This window comes from Entelurus aequoreus, linkage group LG27 (genome assembly GCF_033978785.1).
Source record: "Entelurus aequoreus isolate RoL-2023_Sb linkage group LG27, RoL_Eaeq_v1.1, whole genome shotgun sequence".
In the NCBI taxonomy this organism is placed as follows: domain Eukaryota; kingdom Metazoa; phylum Chordata; class Actinopteri; order Syngnathiformes; family Syngnathidae; genus Entelurus; species Entelurus aequoreus.
The window spans coordinates 18,972,850-18,996,627 of record NC_084757.1 but is presented as its reverse complement, the minus strand read 5'-3'; the positions used below and the strand labels follow the sequence as shown (position 1 = coordinate 18,996,627).

The following is a 23,778-nucleotide window of genomic DNA, read 5'->3' as shown; positions in this document are numbered from 1 at the left end:
TAATCAGTTTTTTTTTTAAATGTATAGGAGCAATTTGAAACATTTTTTTTTTAATTGAAAAATGAAGACAATCTCTTGTCAGTGGAAGAGTTGGCAGTTTTGTGCAACACACGGCAACATTTAATACTTCTGTGACATAAAAAGAACATTTCAAGTATGTGCTGTGTGTGCACCACCAAACAAGGTGAAAAAAAATGTAACCAGGATGAAGAATGAAATATTTCTTCTGGGTGGATCTCCACTCTCTCTAGTCTAAGACACAGCGACATGTGACATGAAAGTATGAGGAATAATACGACAGACTGCATAATTAGGCTGCCATTGCTTCACAACCTGGCCCATAATTATAAGACTTTTTAATGTGACACTTTTAAATACATTTTAAGCTGCTCCTCAATAATGTAATATAGTAAATGAAGCGCAAACAAGTGCTAAGCCAGGCGTTATGTTGGTAATAACACATTGAAGGCCATTATCAGGGGCCCATTATATTTTGCTACTGGTTTTACTATAAGGTTTTTATTTTTAATACAAAACCACAAATAAAATATGAAATGTGAATGCCATAAATACAAGAAAAACTAAGTAAAATTACTCACCTGATACATTTTAGATTGTACTGAGCAGCCAGACCCTTTCCTATGTTGCTATAAGGCAATTCTTCTGTTCTATGGTTATCAGCACTATTGCTTCCTGTCACTGGTACCTTCAATGACAGTTTGAACTTCTAGTTGACCTTTTCAGGTATATTTTTACACAAACTGTAGATATTACTTGTATGGAGTTGGACTTAAGCAGTTTCATAGTATAGTGCTTTTAGTTTGAGCCACAGGGACACTAATCACCTTTAAAATGAAGTGAAGTGACATTCTCTGAAGCAGATACTCTTAAAACCCCACAATTGTTTCCTTTTTGTAAATGTTGTCTATAAAAGATTGTGTTCTGATTCTGGGTGGATGAGGTGACTCAGCAGTGATGATGACATCATGGGCGCCGCCCTTCAGCGTCACCATTACGTGAAGGCACGCTGCTGCTTTTTAGGGAGTCACTGTGTAAAAACGGGAAACACAATCTATGTTTTTATAAAAAGCTTCAAGCATTGCTTTTAAAAAAAGAGTGCTTGTGCTGCATGGATGTCGTTTATGTAGCAATATGTCAGCGTCTTCCCATCCATGATGACAACGCTTGTGACTCCGTGGAAAAGTTCACTTTGAGAGCTTTTGGATGTCAAATTTCCAGCAGTGCTCAGTCTTCTTCTCATACTAAACTCTCATCAGCAGACATCTTTGAGGACGTGGTGGGGAGCAAAGCATGCTGGGTAGAGACGCACTCCTGAGCATCGGGAAAGATCAGGGATACTTTCTGGTCTTTTCGCCTCCACTCGAAGTAGAGTTGGTAGTGGTAGCGCAGAGACACCTGCACACACATAAAAAAGACACCATTAGGAGCAGCAGGGGCAACTCTACTCGTCACTAGTGCGTGTCCGTCCATCCATTTGCTACCGCTTGTCCCTTTCGGGGTCACGGGGGGGGGGGTGCTGGAGCCTATCAGCTGCATTTGGGCGGAAGGCGGGGTACACCCTGGACAAGTCGCCACCTCATCGCAGGCACTAGTGCACGGGTGTGAGTGACAATTGTGAAGGGAAATCCATTGTTATATTCAGGTCAACATGGCACATAACATTTAAAGTACAATAAGTACTCATTTATCGCTGTTGATTTCCGGACATGACCGAGATACATACATTTCTGTGAAGTAGGAATCAATTATAAATCAAATATTTCCATAGCTCAAGCATAAAAAAACGATTACCTATTAAATACATTTTAAACAAAATAAAAGCGCTTTAGACATGAAATATTTTTAGGGATGTCCGATAATGGCTTTTTTGCCGATATCCGATATTCCGATATTGTCCAACTCTTAATTACCGATACTGATATCAACCGATACTGCTATATACAGTCGTGGAATTAACACATTATTATGCCTAATTTGGACAACCAGGTATGGTGAAGATAAGGTCCTTTTTTAAAAAAATTATAAAATAAATTAAAAACATTTTCTTGAATAAAAAAAAAAGTAAAACAATATAAAAACAGTTACATAGAAATTAGTAATTAATGAAAATGAGTAAAATTAACTGTTAAAGGTTAGTACTATTAGTGGACCAGCAGCACGCACAATCATGTGTGCTTACGGACTGTATCCCTTGCAGACTGTATTGATATATATTGATATATAATGTAGGAACCAGAATATTAATAACATAAAGAAACAACCCTTTTGTGTGAATGAGTGTAAATGGGGGAGGGAGGTTTTTGGGGTTGGTGCACTAATTTTAAGTGTACCTTGTGTTTTTTATGTTGATTTAATTAAAAAAACACCAAAAAAAACCGATACCAATAATTAAAAAACCGGTACCGATCATTTCTGATATTACATTTTAAAGCATTTATTGGCCGATATTATCGGACATCTCTAAATATTTTGTTATTAGGATGTAATGATATGAAAAGAAAATGTAAAATCTTATGAGTATCAAAGTATTTTTGAATGTGCTCAAAAAGTACTTATACACACACTGCGATCTAATGACCAGGTTTTTGGTTTTTTTACATATCTAAAATAAATAGACTCGCTGTTAGAAAACCCGATATTTTGCATGTTTTGTGTTCATTCTTCACTGATAATGTTTAAGTATTAGTAGGGTACGTGTATTTGTATTGAACCGTTTCGGTACGGGGGTTCCGGTTCGGTTCGGAGGTGTACCGAACTAGTTTCCACACGGACATATTAAGTAGCGTAACGCACGTTGTGTAAACAATGCACACCGAGGCACAACACAAGTCATGCTAGCAGTTAACGGGCTACAATAGACTGACCATACATCCTCTTTTCACCAGACATGTCCTCTTTTGCGGAGCTGTCAGGGCGGAGTTTCTTAAATGCCTCAAATGTCCGGCATTTTGAGTTAGGGTTGCGTGTATTTTCAATGTACGTTCAGGGATAAGAAGGGGTTAAAAACAAAACAAATTGTGCGCGCAGCAGCATTGGTGAGGGAGGGGCAGAGACAGAGAGAGCGAGAGAGTTATGATAAACGCGCATGTGTCGCCAGGCTCTGCTTTTTATCCATAGATTTCCATCCATCCATCCATCCATTTTCTACCGCTTATTCCCTTCGGGGTCACGGGGGGCGCTGGAGCCTATCTCAGCTACAATCGGGCGGAAGGCGGGGTACACCCTGGACAAGTCGCCACCTCATCGCAGGGCCTATCCATAGATTTATCAGATTTAATTTTTTGCTATCTATAGCAGGGGTGTCAAAAGTGTGCCCCGGAGGCCATTTGCGGCCCACAGCTAATGTTTTAAAGGCCCACGGCACATTCTAAAAATACTATTAAAATAAACAAAAATATAACAAAAGTGAAATAAAAAAGACTTAACAAAGGTTAAATGTAATTTAGAAAAAGTTGCAATGTTGACTAATAAAACTTTTTTTTTTCTTTCAAACTGTCATTGCTCAAAACATAATATTGAATCAAAACCAATGTTATTATGAATTATTGACCTATCCAAGGTTCCCATTACTTCACATCAAATATTCCACTAAGAAAAATATTTTTGGTGGAAGATTTTGCAAATTTGGTAAATAACCAAAAAATGTATATTTTGTTGTTTTCTTACTGTACCGAAAATGAACTGAACCGTGATTTCTAAACCGAGGTACGTACCGAACTGAAATTTTTGTGTACCGTTACACCCCTAAGTATTAGTATTTGATTTGTTTTAATGGCTAAGCTTTTATTGTTTTAATTAGTTTGTACTATAGCTATTTAGAATGTATTTACATGAACATACGTAGCAAATAAAATCTATTTTGTATTTCTGGCGGGCGTTGTGGTCGCCTACTCGGTTCAGCGGTCCTTGAACGCACCATAAAAACAACTGTGTCTCATATTCCTCTGAGTAGTAGAGCTAAGACAGCCCAGCTTGGAGGTTCTGTCAGCGTTCATGCAATGTACAGTATATGTCTGCTCTGGAAGGGGATTGTGCTGAAAACCTGAATTTCCCCTCAGGGATGAATCAAGTATTTCAATGTGTACATTTGAATAGCTTAGTGACTCAGACAGCAATGTGTTTATGTAAGGTTAAATTGGGGAATGATTTTTTTCTACATTTTAAACACTTCCTTTTGGTCAAATGTTGCATAGATTTAGTTTTACAGACAGTTTTCAAGCTGCTTTGTGGGCAGTCTTATTATTTACGTGGCTCCACTTCGACAGCGTCTTCTCCACATTCATTTAGCGCAAAATGGCTCGGGTGGAAGAGTGGCCGTGCCAGCAACTTGAGGGTTCCTGGTTCCGCCATCATAGTCATGTCCATTGTGTCCTTGAGCAAGACACTTCACACTGTGTGTGAATGTGGAAATAGTGTCAAAGCGCTTGGAGTACCTTGAAGGTAGAAAAGCGCTATTTACCATATGAGGTCTACTGACAGACGTTAGAACTGTACGTTACTTTGTATTAGAAAGGTAAGAGTGAAGAATGCATGTGAATGTATGAGCCAGTCTGCCCCACAACAAGACGATAGAGAAAAAGAAGGAACTTAGTGACTACAGCGTGGACTATAATGGCGGACTTGCACACTTGGGTTCATTGATACCATATATCAGACCTGGGCATTCTGCGGCCCGTGGGCCGCATCCGGCCCTTTGTGCGTCCCAGTCCGGCCCGCGTGAGGCCAATTATAAATTACAAAATACATTTTAAAAAGTATCTATGTCGAGTGTGCAATACAACAGTGCTGCTTTTGTTTTGAAAATCGTTATTTGTATTACTTCCGTGTGGACGTATGCGTGTGCGTGATTGTGAGTGAATGTGAACAGCTGCAATCACAAATTACAAAATAAAGTTGAAAAAACATCTATGTGCTGCTTTTATTTTGAAAAGTATTATTTATGGGCGTGTGTCCGTGTGTAACCTGCGAGTGAAGGTGCACATGCAGCGACAAGAGATGCACGGTTTACACCCGAGACGCTAAAAAGAGAAAAGTTGATGAGGAATGGCGTGTTTTCAACAAGACATGGACTGCCAAGCAACGTTCCCTCTAAGGTGCGCGCCTGCGCAATTGCGCACTGCTCAAGCGTCCGCTGCGCACAGCAAATATATGCCGCGCACCAAATCAAATCCCATCTGAATTCTAAACAAAATAAACATATTTATTTTATGTAATTTTGCAATGCAACTTTGAGTGACAGTGACAACAAGCGGCCCTAACGGTGTTCGTCAACACCGTTCAATTGAACACCGTTCAATTATTGTAACGTCTATCGAGATGCTTCTAGGACAGGAATTATATCCATCACTTTATTGAACAAAACTGTTTATATTCGGCCATAACCACACCAAAAACACGAGTAAAACACTTCTATCTCGAAAAACTAGTCCTTTTCTGCCGTACAAACCAGGCCAAAACCAACTTGTCATCTGTCACCAACACGCATAGCACTAAACCACTGGTGCGTTTATGGCCACACAAAAAGTCGGACAACTCAAACACCTCACAAAGTTACACGTATGACTCCTCAGTCATACGTGTGCTTATTTTACTGTCATTTATTATTAATGTTAATTTATTTATATTAGTCATGGAATGCTGTTACACACACTATGTTGAAGTATTACTATTATTATTAATAATTATTATATTATTATTTATCTTACGGTATATATCAAAAATAATATTGAGCAAAATTTAATTTAAATATTGTTGATGTGGCCCTCCAGCAGTGCTCGGGTTGCTCATGCGGCCCCCGGTAAAAATTAATTGCCCACCCTTGCCATATATGGATAATCTGGTGATGTTTTTCCCCAATCGTTTGGGAGGAAGTATGAAGGAAGGCAAGATTGTTTTATCAATATCTCCGCCACGCCTCCATAGTTTGATTTAAAATTTTCGGGACTTATGCAGATCCCAAATACACAGAAATCGGTATCAGTGGGTAATAAAAGACCCCCTTTAAAACGGTAATACTAACCATTTGGAGTTTTCCCACGGTTATCATTGATATTGTTTATTGTTAGATCCCTAATAGTAATGCTGCCTGAGGCTGAGCCAATCAGTGGCCACCATATTGAACGGCGCGTTCTGAATTTGTTTGGTCTAATCGAGAACATCTCATCTAAAACTGTAGTATTCTATCCATCCATTTTCTACCGCTTGTGTCGCGGGGGGCCTGGAGCCTATCACATATTGATTTTTTTTTAATTAATTTCAACATGCTTATTAATTTAGGCCAAAAAATGTTGCAGAATATACTTTAAAAAAATAAAATTGCGACGTGGTGAAGCTGCAATATTAGGAGCACGATGGACTGCTGTATACTAAAGAGTAAGAGTTACTTCTCTTAAATATCAATAACAAGAATGTCACTACTTAGAGAATGCAACAGGCAATAATGTTTGAGTACACTTCAAAAAAGCTTTGCTATTTTTACTTATCGGTAGTTTGAATTAGAAATTTGTTAAAATACATTATAGAAAGTGAACTAATGTCAAGTACATTTATAAGACTAAAAAATGACAGTAAGCTAAATTTTAAGTCTCTGATAGAAGCGTCATCTTACGTGCGTAATTTTGCACAATGACATCCATTCCAGCTGACTTTGAGTCTCTCACAGATGGACAACTTGAAGGGGAACTGCACTTTTTTTGGGAAAGTTGAGTTGAGTTGAGTTTGACTTTATTTCGAACATGCAAGCTTACAACATGATACATCACAATTTCCAGTTTCTCTTTTCAACATGTTCGAAAAGGAGTATGAAGAAGCAGAGCTTATTTAATCCTACCCCTTTTCTTTACATAACAGTTGCAAAAGTTGCCTATTGTTCACAATCCTTATGAAAGACATGACGGAAGTATTAAAAAAAATGCATTCTAAATATTAAATAAATGCGATCATAAGTCCGCTTACAATGGAGCCTATGGGAGCCGCTCTATTCTGCCTATAAAGCCCTTAAACATCCAGACACCTCCATTAAGGTTTTACATACATGCTGTAAATATATATGTAATGTAGTAACAAGCACATTTATAATAACATTTTGCTCATTTTAAGCGTACGCAGCGTATTTACTTCAAAAACACATCAAATGTTCGCTTTCCTCACTACATCACTGATTAAAACTCACTGCAGACTTTACGAGCCAATAAAATATCACTTACTGGGCAAGGTCTGCTGTCATTAGGATGCTGACTGATAGGATGTTCATATTTAGATGAAGAATATCTCATAATTCTTGCTAAGAAAAGGGGGGTGGAACAAAGCGTCTTTTCGGATCATTCTTGCCAATCCTAGGTCTAAATTGGCTGTCAAAGTGTACCAACCTGTCAAAACACATTCTTGTCCTACTATTCCGGTGAGAAGCATGATTTATGATCTACAATAAAGTTTGACGAGCAAGGAAACGAGGAGACAGCTGATCAGTCGATGATGTAAACATTGGCACACGAGCTTGTGATCACGGTGCTGCTGTAAATAGTTTGTCTGCGTTAGCACTCATAATAACAATATCACTAATACTTGGTTATTACTCAAGTCCCGAAATGTAAAGGGCCTGTTTTGGATAGTTATTTATTGGGTTTTATGGGCGGAATAGAGGAAACAGACTTTTATTTACCGTATTTTTCGGACTATAAGTCACAGTTTTTTTCATAGTTTGGCCGGGGGTGCGACTTATACTCAGGAGCGACTTATGTGTGAAATTATTAACACATTACCGTAAAATATCAAATAATATTATTTAGCTCATTCACGTAAGAGACTAGACGTATAAGATTTCATGGGATTTAGCGATCAGGAGTGACAGATTGTTTGGTAAACGTATAGCATGTTCTATATGTTATAGTTATTTGAATGACTCTTACCATAATATGTTACGTTGACATACCAGGCACGTTCTCAGTTGGTTATTTATGCCTCATATAACGTACACTTATTCAGCCTGTTGTTCACTATTCTTTATTTATTTTAGGTTGCCTTTCAAAAATGTCTATTCTTGGTGTTGGGTTTTATCAAATAAATTTCCCCAAAAAATGTGACTTATACTCCAGTGCGACTTATATGTTTTTTTCCTTCTTTATTATGCATTTTCGGCCGGTGCGACTTATAGTCCGGAGCGACTTATACTCCGAAAAATACGGTACGTTTATTTATGAGTAAGAATGCATTTTTTTTTTTTTAAATACATCCGTCATGTCTTTCATAATAATTGTGAACGAAAATTCCAAAAAAAGGGCAGATCCCCTTTAAGAGTCCCTAATCAACAAACACATGCATGTTTTTTGAACGTGGGAATAGTACATCTGCAAGATGAAGGTGATGGACATTACCAGGATCCAGAGCATGTAGATGGTGAAGAGGACAATGGTGAGCATTATCAGGCCCAGAGCCTGCAGCCAACTGCCCGAATTAAGATGGTCCTGCGCTCCCTGCAGGCACAACCAGCCGGAAATGGCGGCGAGCGGCGTGACGAACAGGAAGCACAAGGTGTCGCAACACAGCATCCTCTTGTCGTTGCTGGAGCCGGGGTCCGCCAGCCACTGTGGACGGAAGAGGACGTTGGATAGGGAATAGAATCCATTGGAACCACTGCAGAAAGTGTTTAAGGACATCATTGACCTGGTGTTACCTCTTTGAAGGACCTGAGCTGGCGTTCGATGCTGAACTTGGTGTGGCAGAGCTCACAGTAGCTGGTGTTGGAAGACGACAGCCACTGTTCCAAGCAGCTCTTGTGGACCGTGCCCAGGGTGCCGGTGCAGCCGCACGGGGACAGGAGGTTCTCGCCCCAGCCTCCGTCGTGACATATTCGACACATGGGACCCTCGCTGGCAACATCAGAGCAGATTTGACCGGTGAAGCCAACACAGCCAATTCCTCAGCAAACTCAGTCTGACACCTTACAGGGGAACTGCACTTTTTCTGGAATGTTGCCTATTGTTAACAATCATCATGAGAGATGCTGTGAATGTTCTCATTCATCCAGGTCATTGTCACTTCAATGACTTTCATTGGCTTTGTCAGTTAGGATTGCTCCTTTGCATCAAAACAGTTGTTTTTTTCACTACCATAGGGTGAAACCATCCTTGCCCAGGCACACCCTCCTGGTTTTGGAGTATAAATATTTGGGGTTTTGGCACCAGCCGCTAGACTAGATCTGACCAACCTACCATATTTTCCGGAGTATAAGTCGCTCCGGAGTATAATTCGCACCGGCCGAAAATGCATAATAAAGAAGGAAAAAAACATAAGTCGCACTGGAGTATAATTCGCACCGGCCGAAAATGCATAATAAAGAAGGAAAAAAACATAAGTCGCACTGGAGTATAAATCGTATTTTTGGGGGAAATTTATTTGATAAAACCCAACACCAAGAATAGACATTTGAAAGGCAATTTAAAATAAAGAATAGTGAACAACAGGCTGAATAAGTGTACGTTATATGAGGCATAAATAACCAACTGAGAACATGCCTGGTATGTTAACGTAACATATGGTAGGGGTCATTCAAATAACTATAACATATAGAACATGCTATACGTTTACCAAACAATCTGTCACCCCTAATCGCTAATCTCAGTTTTTATAAATTACCGCCAATGTTGAAATGATCAATTTTCATAGGTATGGAAGTAGTAGCAGGTAGCATCTTTTTTTTCCACAATGCACTTGACCCCCCGCCAAATTTGTATTGGTTGACGTGTGTGTGTGCGACGATTGCTGATATACGCCTAGTCTCCTACGTTAATGAGATAAATAATATTATTTGATATTTTATGGTAATGTGTTAATAATTTCACACATAAGTCGCTCCAGAGTATAAGTCGCAAGCTATGAAAAAAAGTGCGATTTATAAACCGAAAAATACGGTAAGTCTATGAGCACGAACTGATGAAGTCTACTCGGATGAGAGGCGTTTCCGTCTTCTAGGACAAGCCTAGCAGTCCAGTTGCCATCGATTGAATGTCCTGAGACATCATGAGAGACAAGACGGATGTATTTCTAATTTATGCATTTGAACTTGTAAATAAAAGTTAATGCCCATAAATCCCTCGAAATACCCATCCAAAAAGGCCAACAATACTCCGATTACATTTCGTGACTTGAATATTAAAGTATTGTTGATATTATTATACGCGCTGACACAGACAAACTATTTTTTAGCGCCGCCTTGATCAGAGGGAGATGAAAGCTTGTTGACATCCTCAGCTTTCTCGCCTCAGAGCTACTGAAACTTTACTCTAGGTCATAAATAATACTGCTCACCTTAATAGTAGAAAGATGAGGACATAATCTGATGAGTCATATATGAATCAACTTTCACATCCAATTTAGAAGCAGAAATGACAAGAAAGACACAAAACGACAATTGGTCTGCGATTGGGTCCACGACCCTTTTTTCTTCACAAGGATTATGAGTCCATTCTTCTTCTAAACGGGACTATATCAACATCCTAGCAGTCCGCATCCTAATGACAGCAGATATTGTACAGGAGGTGATGTTTTATTATGTTTGTTGGCTCATGAAGTCTGCAGTGAGTTATAATCAGTAATGTTTGAAGGAAAAAGCGAACGGTGTGATGCGTTTTCTCAAAATTAATAATCCACCGTATGCTTCAAATGAGTAAAATACATAAATATTACATCCTATTATAAATGTGCCCGTTACTACATTACATATATACTTACAGCATGTATATACAACATTGATGGAGGTATTTGGGTGTTTTTAGGCGGAATTTAGCGACTCCCACAGGCTCTATTTTAAATTGACTTTTGATCGCATATAATTACTAGTTGGAATGCATCAAAAAAGAAAAACATGTGTTTTTGTCTTACATAATAGGCTAAATTTAAAAAAAAGGGCGGTTCCCCTATAAGATTGGCAAGGACATGAAGCAAACATTCTCCTCTTAAAGAGGAATTAACTTTTGGGGGGGAATTTTGACTATCATTCACAATCTTTATTTAAAACAAGAACACATTCTTGGTCGTAAATAAATGTTAGTAAAAGTCAGCTAACAACAGAGTCAACGAGAGTCGCTCTATTCCGCCTCCATCAATGTTTTATATCCACCTGTAAGTATATATGTAATGTAGTAACATGTAAATTTCACTTATTTTGCACATTTTAAGCATACGGCGGCACATTAATTTGACAGATGCATCACAACGTTCGCTATTTCGTACAACAATAACTACTACCCGCTTCATTAGAGCCAACAACAACTACTTTGGGACAAATGATGATCCAGAACCTTGTATTCTTGAGCCTGAATATACGGAGGATGAAATACAAGTTTTAAAGGCTCTGTGATAAACAGATCCAGCTGTAATGAAAGACCAAGCATCATGTAGCAGTATTGCTAAGTGCTGAACAAGAAATACAGACTACCAACTTTAAATCACACTCACTCACTGTGCAATGTCTGCTCTCACTGGGACGTCAACTGATGGGACGTATATAATAAAAAGCAGCGTAATGTTCTAATTCATATCTGCCAGGAGACTACAAGGAAGCACTAAAAACTACAACATGGCTGACGGGGAGAGGACGCAGTCGAGGTATGCTTGGAGGAGGACTTCGGCACGTAAATGAGACCGGCCACAAAATGGTGCATTTTGAAATACATTTCTTATGCAATGCCTTCTTTGTCTCATTTTGTCCACCAAACGTTTTATGTTGTGCGTGAATGCACAAAGTGAGCTTTGTTGATGTTATTGACTAATGTGGAGTGCTAATCAAGCATATTTAGTCAGTGCATGACTGCAAGCTAATCGATGCTAACATACTATTTAGGCTAGCTGTATGTACATATTGCATCATTATGCTACATTTGAAGGTATATTTGAGCTCATTTAATTTCCTTTACTTATGTCCTCTGTGTGTTTAATTTATATTTGCATGTCTCATGACACATTATCTGTATGTAATATTGACTGCATTTCTCATAGTTGTTTGTGTGCCATGTTGTTCCAGACCACAGCAAACATTACCTAGTTTGCCAAAGACTATAATAAATCCATTAGACAGCCTGCAGTTTCCTTTAACTTAGACACCCACATCTATACCTATGGCCATTCTAGGCAAGTCATTTCCAGGAGCTATCTTACCCTCTGAGAAGCCTCCATTTTATTAATGTTTTCCAATGTTGTAAAAATGTGTTAAATATTACATGTCATCATCATGTGTTGCCTTCATTAACACTCATATAATTTTTTGCGGCTCCTGTCAGATTTTGTTGTGTATTTTTGATCCAATATGGCTTTTTCAACATTTTGGATTGCCGACCCCTGAGCTTAACTATTTGTGTCTTAGCTTTTGTCTCATAGGTGAAAAAGCAAATAGTTGTTAGTGTAATATCTAATATACAGTACAGGCCAAAAGTTTAGACACAACTTCTCATTCAATGCGTTTTCTTTATTTTCATGACTATTTACATTGTAGATTGTCACTGAAGGCATCAAAACTATGAATGAACACATGTGGAGTTATGTACTTAACAAAAAAAAGGTAAAATACCTGAAAACATGTTTTATATTCTAGTTTCTTCAAAATAGCCACACTTTGCACTGATTACTGCTTTGCACACTCTTGGCATTCTCTCGTTGAGCTTCAAGAGGTAGTCACCTGAAAGGATTTTCTACTCAGTGGCCTGAGATCGGTAGGTTGTGAGTTCAAACCGAGTCATACCAAAGACTATAAAAATGGGAGCCATTACCTCCCTGCTTGGCACTCAGCATCAAGGGTTGGAATTGGGGGTTAAATTACCAAAAATTATTCCCGGGTGCGGCACCGCTTCTGCCCACTGCTACCCTCACCTCCCAGGGGGTGATCAAGGGGATGGGTCAAATGCAGAGGACAAATTGCACCACACCTAGTGTGTGTGTGACAATCTTTGGTACTTTAACTTTCCACTTCCCAGGTGTCAATGTTTTGATGCCTTCAGTGACAAGCTACAAAGTCATGAAAATAAAGAAAACACATTGAAATGAGAAGGTGTGTCCAAACTTTTGGCCTGTACTGTATATTAATGAATTATTTAACTTTCAAAACATGTCATGGGCCAGTAAAAAACTAGTTGTTGGCTGCAAATGGCCCCAGAGTCACAATGTTGACACTCCTAGTATAAAAGGTAAGTTAAGTTAGTAAAAATGACAACATTGCCTGTACAGTTATGTTGTGTCCAGTTAGACTATTTAGATTACCTTTGCGTGGGTTTGAGCACGGAGGAAAGCAGCACTGCGTCTACGGCCGTGACCTGACTGGCGCAGCGTGTCGGGCACCCGCCTCCTTCCTCCAAACTCTTCCAAGCGTCTGTGCTGTTTGCACAGTCGCACGGCGAGCCGGGCAGTTGGTGACAGCACCCTCCTGTCGTCATGGTTACGGGGCCCGCAGACAGGGCTGTTGAGGTAGCGTCGGGGGTGCAAAGAGAAAACTTCTCTAAAGTATCTGCACATAAAAAGAAACATGGAACGGTTTCATGAACTCTTAAATAAACAAGCATCTCTAAATTATCTATGAATGTCCTTTCCCGGATCTAAATGACATTAATATTACACAATGAGACCCACCCAGAAAGAAGCATCTGTTAGGAGGAAATCCACTTGGCTTAAATTGGACGATAGTGTGCAAGCAACATGAGTGCAAGTGCAGCAGGCAGATAGACAACTGGCTCCCCTACGATAACCCCGGCATGGTGATAAGACGCAGACAAATGACGTCAGCGGCCACTTACAAGTGGACGCTCTTTATTTGGAAACTCGCAGGAAATTATTTGAAGAAATGGTGGACATTGGGATCGCCGCGCCGATCAAGAATGGTGAATAGCGAGCGGCTCAGTGTTGTTCATCACACCGACACCGAGCTAATCCTGTGGATTTAACAAGTGTTGTTGTTTTTTTCTTTTTAAAAGGCAAGCTGCGACGTGGCAGATGGTGACAAAACACTGTTGTTGATATGTGGGATTTATGATGCTTCACGTCAGCCATTAATCTCTTCATTTTTAGCCATTAATTGTGATATTCCTAAAACTCGACAGGAGTCTGTAAATTATTTGAAAAATACTTGAATAATGGGTGCACTCAATTGTTACAAGGGAGTAGGGCTGCAACTAACAACTAATTTGATGATCGATTAATCTGTCGATTATTACTTTGATTAATCGATTAATAATCGGATAAAGGAGACAAACTACATTTCTATCTTTCCAGTATTTTATTGGGGAAAAAAACAGTATACTGGCACCATACATATTTTGATTATTGTTTCTCAGCTGTTTGTACATGTTGCAGTTTATAAATAAAGGTTTATAAAAAAATAAAAATTAAAAAAAGTAGCCTCTGCGCATGCGCGTAGCATAGATCCAACGAATCGATGACTAAATTTATCACCAACTATTTGTATAATCGCTTTTAATCGATTCAATCGATTAGTTGTTGCAGCCCTACAGGTGAGTGATAGGGTCACACTTAGTTGTGATGTCAAGACAGTAGGGCTGCAACTAACGATTAATTTGACTTCGATTAATCGTTTAATAATCGGAGAAAAGAGACAAACTAAATTTCTATCCTTTCCAGTGTTTTATTGGGAAAAAAAGCATACTGGCACCATACTTATTTTGATTATTGTTTCTCAGCTGTTTGTACATGTTGCAGTTTATAAATAAAGGTTTATTAAAAAAAAATAAAAAATTGCCTCTGCGCATAACATAGATCCAACGAATCGATGACTAAATTAATTGCCAACTATTTTTATAATCGATTTAATCGATTAGTTGTTGCAGCCCTACAAGACAGTTGTGTGCGGTTATGATAAAAAAGTTACAATTATAGGAATTAAGTGGTACTGTTACACAAATAAAATCAAAAAATATTAGGGCTGCAGCAATTAATTATTATAGCAATTGAGTAATATATTAATTGGTTTGTTTGACTGGAGTAATCGAATAAAACACTATAGCCTCAATGCGTATTTTAGGGAAAATAGTTGAAATTATAATTTTTCTGCTTGCTATGAACAAATGTTTTTTTCAAATAAATGCACATCAATATTGCACTTTTAACATGTATACATTGAAAAAAAAAAGTACACGCTGTTCTGCTCATGTGCGCTTTATTGCAGGCCCGTGCGGAAACTATCACCGCGTTTTTAAAGTTACGGGTCATCCATTTGATCAATTGTTGTTATATGTTGTTACATACATTAAAAGATTAATCAAAGCAACATAATTAGGGCTGCAACTAACGATTAATTTGATAATCGACTAATCTGTCGATTATTACTTCGATTAATAATCGGATAAAAGGGACAAACTACATTTCTATCCTTTCCAGTATTTTATTGAAAAAAAACAGCATACTGGCACCATACTTATTTTGATTATTGTTTCTCAGCTGTTTGTACATGTTGCCGTTTATTAAAAAAATAAAATAAAAAATAAAAATTGCCTCTGCGCATGCGCATACAAGGAATCGATGACTAAATTAATTGCCAACTATTTTTATAATCGATTTTAATCGATTAGTTGTTGCAGCCCTAAACATAATATAAACCAAGTTTTGTTCTAATCGATTTAAATAATTTAATCGCATAAGCATTGCATCCTTAGAATATATAACCGAATAAAGTCAGAAATATTACTGAATAAAGTCAAGAATATTATGAAAATAACATCGGAATTTTACAAGAATAATGTTGGAATGTTATGAGAAAAAAGTTGAATATTAAATGTGAGTTCCTTTCTTTACTTTAGTATTCTCGCATGTACTACAAAAATATGGTTGGAATGTTATGACAAAAAGGCAGAATTTTACACAAATAAAGTTGCAATGCTAATGTTGTAGGAGACGCAACATGAGATTTAAATGGTAATTTTACACAAATAAAGTCAGGATGTTACAAAGGTCTAAATGTCACCAGAGAAAAAGTCTCAATACTACAGAAATAAAATTTTAATATTACGAGAATTAAGTTGTAACAATACCAAACTAACGTCGCGACCCTTCCAATTAAAATTGTCAGAATATTGCTTAAATAAAATTTTAATAATGAAATAATTCAGCTGTAACATTGCCAGACAAATGTGACGCTCCAAATAAAGTCGTAAAATTACGAGAATTAAATTGTAACTACCAGACAAATGTTGTGGTGCTCCATTTTAGAAGTCTGAGTATTGTGCAAATAAAGTCGTAAATTACGAGTATTAAGTTGTAACAATACTAGACAATGTTGTACATGTTATGACAATTTAAAAAGTCTGAATATTGCACAAACAGTTGTAATATTACGAGAACTAACTTGTAACACTCCTCTCTGAGCTGCCACCTTACCGTGGTAGAGGAGTTTGCGTGTCCCAATGATCCTAGGAGCTATGTTGTCCGGGGGCTTTATGCCCCCTGGTAGGGTCTCCCAAGACAAACTGGTCCTAGGTGAGGGATCAGACAAAGAGCAGCTCGAAGACCTCAATGAGAAATAAAAACTATGGACCCAGATTTCCCTCGCCCGGACGCGGGTCACCCCTCTGGAGCCAGGCCCGGAGGTGGGGCACGATGGCGAGCGCCTGTCCCCATGGGGCCCGGCCGGGCACAGCCCGAAGAGGCAACGTGGGTCCCCCCTCCAATGGGCTCACCACCCATAGCAGGGGTCATAGAGGTCGGGTGCGATGTGAGCTGGGCGGCAGCCGAAGGCAGGGCACTTGGCGGTCCGATCCTTGGCTACAGAAGCTAGCTCTTGGGACGTGGAACGTCACCTCGCTGGGGGGTAAGGAGCCTGAGCTAGTGCGCGAGGTGGAGAAGTTCCGACTAGACATAGTCGGACTCACTTCGACGCACAGCAAGGGCTCTGGAACCAGTTCTCTCGAGAGGGGCTGGACTCTCTTCTACTCTGGCAGTGAGAGGCGACGGGCTGGGGTGGCAATTCTTGTTGCCCCCCGGCTCAGAGCCTGCATGTTGGAGTTCAACCCGGTGGACGAGAGGGTAGCTTCCCTCCGCCTTCGGGTGGGGGAACGGGTCCTGACTGTGGTTTGCGCTTACGCGCCAAACCGCAGCTCAGAGTACCCACCCTTTTTGGATTCACTCGAGGGAGTACTTGAGAGTGCTCCCCCGGGTGATTCCCTCGTTCTACTGGGGGACTTCAACGCTCATGTTGGCAGCGACAGTGAAACCTGGAGAGGCGTGATTGGGAAGAATGGCTGCCCGGATCTGAACCCGAGCGGTGTTTTGTTATTGGACTTTTGTGCCCGTCACAGATTGTCCATAACGAACACCATGTTCAAACATAAGGGTGTCCATATGTGCACTTGGCACCAGGACACCCTAGGCCGCAGTTCCATGATCAACTTTGTAGTTGTGTCGTCGGATTTGCGGCCTCATGTTTTGGACACTCGGGTGAAGAGAGGGGCGGAGCTTTCTACCGATCACCACCTGGTGGTGAGTTGGCTGCGATGGTGGGGGAGGATGTCGGACAGACCTGGCAGGCCCAAACGCATTGTGAGGGTTTGCTGGGAACGTCTGGCAGAGTCTCCTGTCAGAGAGAGTTTCAATTCCCACCACCGGAAGAGCTTTGAACATATCACGAGGGAGGTGCTGGACATTGAGTCCGAATGGACCATGTTCCGCACCTCTATTGTCGAGGCGGCTGATTGGAGCTGTGGCCGCAAGGTAGTTGGTGCCTGTCGTGGCGGTAATCCTAGAACCCGTTGGTGGACACCGGCGGTGAGGGATGCCGTCAAGCTGAAGAAGGAGTCCTATCGGGTTCTTTTGGCTCATAGGACTCCTGAGGCAGCGGACAGGTACCGACAGGCCAAGCGGTGTGCGGCTTCGGCGGTCGCGGAGGCAAAAACTCGGACATGGGAGGAGTTCAGGGAAGCCATAGAAAACGACTTCCGGATGGCTTCGAAGCGATTCTGGACCACCATCCGCCGCCTCAGGAAGGGGAAGCAGTGCACTATCAACACCGTGTACGGTGAGGATGGTGTTCTACTGACCTCGACTGCGGATGTTGTGGATCGGTGGAGGGAAGACCTCCTCAATCCCACCAACACGTCTTCCTATGAGGAAGCAGTGCCTGGGGAAACTGTGGTGGGCTCTCCTATTTCTGGGGCTGAGGTTGCTGAGGTAGTTAAAAAGCTCCTCGGTGGCAAGGCCCCGGGGGTGGATGAGATCCGCCCGGAGTTCCTTAAGGCTCTGGATGCTGTGGGTGTGTCTTGGTTGACAAGACTCTGCAGCATCGCGTGGACATCGGAGGCGGTACCTCTGGATTGGCAGACCGGGGTGGTGGTTCCTCTCTTTAAGAAGGGGAACCGGAGGGTGTGTTCTAACTATCGTGGGATCACACTCCTCCGCCTTCCCGGTAAGGTCTATTCAGGTGTGCTGGAGAGGAGGCTACGCCGGATAGTCGAACCTCGGATTCAGGAGGAACAGTGTGGTTTTCGTCCTGGTCATGGAACTGTGGACCAGCTCTATACTCTCGGCAGGGTCCTTGAGGGTGCATGGGAGTTTGCCCAACCAGTCTACATGTGTTTTGTGGACTTGGAGAAGGCATTCGACCGTGTCCCTTGGGAAGTCCTGTGGGGAGTGCTCAGAGAGTATGGGGTATTGGACTGTCTGATTGTGGCGGTCCGCTCCCTGTATGATCAGTGCCATAGTTTGGTCCGCATTGCCGGCAGTAAGTCGGACACGTTTCCAGTGAGGGTTGGACTCCGCCAAGGCTGCCCTTTGTCACCGATTCTGTTCATAACTTTTATGGACAGAATTTCTAGGCGCAGTCAAGGCGTTGAGGGGATCCGGTTTGGTGGCTGCAGGATTAGGTCTCTGCTTTTTGCAGATGATGTGGTCCTGATGGCTTCATCTGGCCAGGATCTTCAGCTCTCGCTGGATCGGTTCGCAGCTGAGTGTGAAGCAACTGGGATGAGAATCAGCACCTCCAAGTCCGAATCCATGGTTCTCGCCCGGAAAAGGGTGGAATGCCATCTCCGGGTTGCGGAGGAGACCCTGCCCCAAGTGGAGGAGTTCAAGTACCTCGGAATCTGGTTCACGAGTGAGGGAAGAGTGGATCGTGAGATCGACAGGCGGATCGGTGCGGCGTCTTCAGTAATGCGGACGCTGTATCGATCCGTTGTGGTGAAGAAGGAGCTGAGCCGGAAGGCAAAGCTCTCAATTTACCGGTCGATCTACATTCCCATCCTCACCTATGGTCATGAGCTTTGGGTTATGACCGAAAGGACAAGATCACGGGTACAAGCGGCCGAAATGAGTTTCCTCCGCCGGGTGGCGGGGCTCTCCCTTAGAGATAGGGTGAGAAGCTCTGCCCTCCGGGAGGAACTCAAAGTAAAGCCGCTGCTCCTCCACATCGAGAGGAGCCAGATGAGGTGGTTCGGGCATCTGGTCAGAATGCCACCCGAGCGCCTCCCTAAGGAGTAGGGCACGTCCGACCGGTAGGAGGCCACGGGGAAGACCCAGGACACGTTGGGAAGACTATGTCTCCCGGCTGGCCTGGGAACGCCTCGGGATCCCCCGGGAGGAGCTGGACGAAGTGGCTGGGGAGAGGGAAGTCTGGGCTTCCCTGCTTAAGCTTCCGCTTATCCGACCTCGGATAAGCGGAAGAAGATGGATGCATGGAACTTGTAACAATACTAGACATACAGTATGCTACTCAAAAAGTCTGACTACTGCACAAAAAGTTGTATTATTACGAGAATTAACTTGTAACAATTCTAGTGTTGCGTTACTTAAAAAGTCAGAATATTGCGCAAAAAGTGGCAATATTACGAGAATTAGGTCGTAACACTACCACACACTAATTTAATAAGTCTGAATATAACATGAATTAGGTTGTTAAACCATCAGACAAACGTTCGTGATTCATTGCAGCGTAGACGCTCCAAATAAAATTGTCAGAATATTGTGTAAATAAAGTCGCAATATTACGAGAAGTCATTTGTAACACCATCAGACAAATGTTGCCACGCCCCAATTAAAAATGTCTGAATGTTGCATAAACAAAGTCGTATTATTGTGAGAAAAAAGTTTTAACGCTACCATAAGTGTTGTGTTGCTCTAATTTAAAAAGTCAGAATATTATGTAAATTAAGTTATAATTTACAAGGAAAAGTTTGCAATGCTTGAAATTAAAAAAAAGTTTGATTATTGCATAAATAAAGTCTACTACAAGATTTAAGTGGCAATCCAAAAATAAAAAATACAATATTGCATGAAAGAAGTATTCATGCTATCACAGTAGTTAGTAAAAAGAGTGAGTGGGGATTGTTTACAGAGTGTCTGATGGTAGAGGAAGATTCCTACAACAAAGTTCTGCAGAACATTGGTATTTTTTACAAATAAGTGGATGATTTTTACCCTTGGCATTTATATTTTGCCATGTTTGTTACATCATTGTTGTTCTTGCCTGATTATAAAATATGTCGCTCAAGGACGTGGTCTGGGAACTTGGGAAGTAGAGGAGCGACGTTAATATATTCTCAATATTCAGTGTTTTATTGTTCATAGTTAATATTGTAAATCCCACATTCTGCATTTTCATGTAAGTAGACGCTCCAATTAAAATTGTCAGAATATTGCGTAAATATAGTAATTTGTAACACCATCAGACAAATGTTGCCATGCTCCAATTAAAAATGTCTGAATGTAGCATAAACAAAGTCATCCATCCATCCATCCATCCATTTTCTACCGCATTTTAACACTACCATAAGTGTTGTGTTGCTCTAATTTAAAAAGTCTGAATATTACGTAAATTAAGTTATAATTTACAAGAAAAAGTTTGCAATGCTTGAAATAAAAAAAGTTTGATTATTGCATAAATAAAGTCTACAAGATTTAAGTGGCAATCCAAAAATAAAATATTGCATGAAAGAAGTATTCATGCTATCACAGTAGTTAGTAAAAAGAGTGAATGGGGCTTGTTTACAGAGTGTCTGACTGAAGAAGATTCCTACAACAAAGTTCTGCAGAACAGTGTTTTTGTTTTGTTTTTTACAAATAAATGGATTATTTTTACCCTTGGCATTTATGTTTTGCCATGTTTGTTACATCTTCGTTGTTCTTGCTCGATTATAAAATATGTCGATTAACGACGTGGTCTGGGAAGTAGAGGAGCAACGTTAATATATTCTCAATATTCAGTGTTTTATTGTTCGTAGTTAATATTGTAAACCCCACATTCTGCATTGTCATGTTATGTAGACACTCCAATTAAAATTGTCAGAATATTGCGTAAGTAAAGTCGTACTATTACGAGAAGTCATTTGTAACACCATCAGACAAATGTTGTCACGCCCCGATTAAAAATGTCTGAATGTTGCATAAACAAAGTCGTATTATTACGAGAAATACGTCTACCATAAATGGTGTCGCTCTAATTTAAGAAAGTCTGAATATTGCGCAAATAGTTGTAATATTATGAGAATTAACTTGTAACAATACTAGATGTATGTTACTTAAAAAGTCTTGACTACTGCGCAAAAAGTTGTATTATTACGAGAATTAACTTGTAACAATACCAGACGTATGTTACTAAATAAAAGTCTGACTACTGCGCAAATAGTGGTAATATTACGAGAATTAGGTCATAACACTACCAGACACTAATTTCATAAGTCTGAGTATAGCATTAAATAGGTTGTTAAACCATCGGACAAACATTGTTTTTAATTGGAGCTTAGACGCTCCAATTAAAATTGTCAGAATATTGCGTAAATAAAGTCGTAATACTACGAGAAGTCATTTGTAACACCAGACAAATTTTGCCACGCACCCAATACAAATGTCTGAATGTTGCATGAATGAAGTCGTATTATTACGAGAAATAAGTTTTAACACTACCATAAGTGTTGTGTTGCTCTTATTTAAAAAGTCTGAATGTTACGTAAATTAAGTTATAATTTCAAAGGAAAAGTTTGCAATGCTTGAAATAAAAAAAAGTTTGATTATTGCATAAATGAAGTCTACTACAAGATTAACGTGGCAATCCAAAATTGAAAAACACAATATCGCATGAAAGAAGTATTCATGCCATCACAGTAGTTAGTAAAAAAGAGTGGGAGTGGTTTACAGAGCAAAAAAGCCTGATAACGAGTGTCTGACGGAGGCAGATTCCTACAACAAAGTTCTGCAGAACAGTGGAGTAGAGGAGCGACATTAATATATTCTCAATATTCAGTGTTTTATTGTTCATAGTTAATATAGTAAATCCCACATTCGGCATTTTCATGTACATAGACTATCCAATTAAAAATGTCAGAATATCGCGTAAATAAAGTCGTAATATTACGAGAAGTGATTTGTAACACCATCAGACAAATGTTGCGATTAAAATTGTCAGAATATTGCGTAAGTAAAGTCGTAATATTCTGAGAAGTAATCTGTAACACCATCAGACAAATGTTGCGATTAAAATTGTCAGGATATTGCGTAAGTAAAGTCGTAATATTTTGAGAAGTAATCTGTAACACCATCAGACAAATGTTGCGACGCCTCAATTAAAAATGTCTGAATGTTGATTAAACAAAGTCATATTATTTACGAGAAATACGTTTTAACACTACCATAAGTGTTGTGGTGTCTAATTTTAAAAAGTCTGAATATTACGTAAATTAAGTTAGTTTACAAGGAAAAGCTTGCATTGCTTGAAATAAAAAAAAAAGTTTTGATTATTGCATAAATAAAGTCCAAACCCAAAAATAAAAAATACAATATTGCATGAAAGAAGGAATTATTCATGCCATCACAGTAGTTAGTGAAAAGTTGCAATGTTACAATATTGTCACGAAAACTGTCATAATTGTCAACTTCGTTTTCTGCATCTTGACAGTGTTAAGTTGTTAGCTTTGGCACCGACTATTACCTGGAGTGGAGGAGATAAAGTCAAGACCATCATTTTATCGCAGCAAACATCTCTGCAGTTCTACATGGTAACTTATCGACATTCTGTTAGTTATCTACATCATATTTTTTTAGGTTATTTAGTTTAAATTATACTCAAGTTGCTACGCTACCTTGTCCAAGAATTAGACGTGGCCAATACAGATGCACAGACGTCACGAATAGAAAACGAAGTGACAACTTACCTCGTCTCTCTCCTTTAAGACGACTATGATGACATCTTTTCTCTCCTAAGCTCCGTCACATTTGGCGACATGTGCGTTGAGCTAACGTCGTCATTGAAGCGGAAAAGTACGCGTAGACTTTTGTAAAAGTAGTGTATTTTTTTTAAAGTAGGGCTTGTGCAAGGTGTACTTCCGGTAGAGAAGCGACGTTGTTGGGGCTTTAATTAAATGCTCCCCGGAGGTTTGTCCACTGCTGTCCGCAGCCGCCCAGAGCAAATAAACGGCCTCTAGAGTGGAGACGCTGGTCAAAAATAGAAGGGAGGGGTGTCGTGGACTTGACTGGAAGAATGATAGGAATGAGTGGGACATTGAACGCAGCATTTTTAGATCTGATTCGACGAAACCACGTGATGCCGGGTTGACGTCATCACGCACAGTGACGTCACGCAAACTCTACTGTGCGCAGCCGCTAATCGTATTATTTACACGAAATGGAGCAACATTACGATGTTTTCATCAACAATGACTAATATATGAATCCGTAGACCGCAGTCAAATGTTTGTTTGCACTTTAAATGAGTCAGTGTTTTAAAAAGTCTGGAAAAAGTGGGGCCTATAATTTCAGTAACGATGCAGCATAAAGAACAGAAAT

General features: G+C 40.0%; 1 protein-coding gene across 1 annotated transcript; it reads right to left on the bottom strand.

Moving 5' to 3' along the window:
- Nucleotides 1-23,548, bottom strand: LOC133644785 (E3 ubiquitin-protein ligase MARCHF2-like). Its single transcript, XM_062039523.1, has 5 exons — nucleotides 23,148-23,548; nucleotides 13,270-13,513; nucleotides 8,693-8,888; nucleotides 8,394-8,603; nucleotides 1-1,416 (listed from the first exon to the last, which is right to left on the bottom strand). The coding sequence occupies exons 2-5, from the start codon at nucleotides 13,440-13,442 to the stop codon at nucleotides 1,258-1,260; spliced, it is 738 nt and encodes a 245-aa protein (XP_061895507.1). The 5' UTR covers nucleotides 13,443-13,513; nucleotides 23,148-23,548; the 3' UTR covers nucleotides 1-1,257.
- Nucleotides 23,549-23,778: the final 230 nt, after the last annotated feature.

Bases quoted from the DNA above. Each gene is read 5' to 3' on its own strand.
- LOC133644785 (XM_062039523.1), bottom strand. From the start codon at position 13,442: ATGACGACAGGAGGGTGCTGTCACCAACTGCCCGGCTCGCCGTGCGAC. The intron at 8,604-8,692 runs GTAACACCAGGT...TTCCGTCCACAG, and splicing joins AGCTCAGGTCCTTCAAAGAG to TGGCTGGCGGACCCCGGCTC. The intron at 1,417-8,393 runs GTAATGTCCATC...ATGTGTGTGCAG, and splicing joins TCTACATGCTCTGGATCCTG to GTGTCTCTGCGCTACCACTA.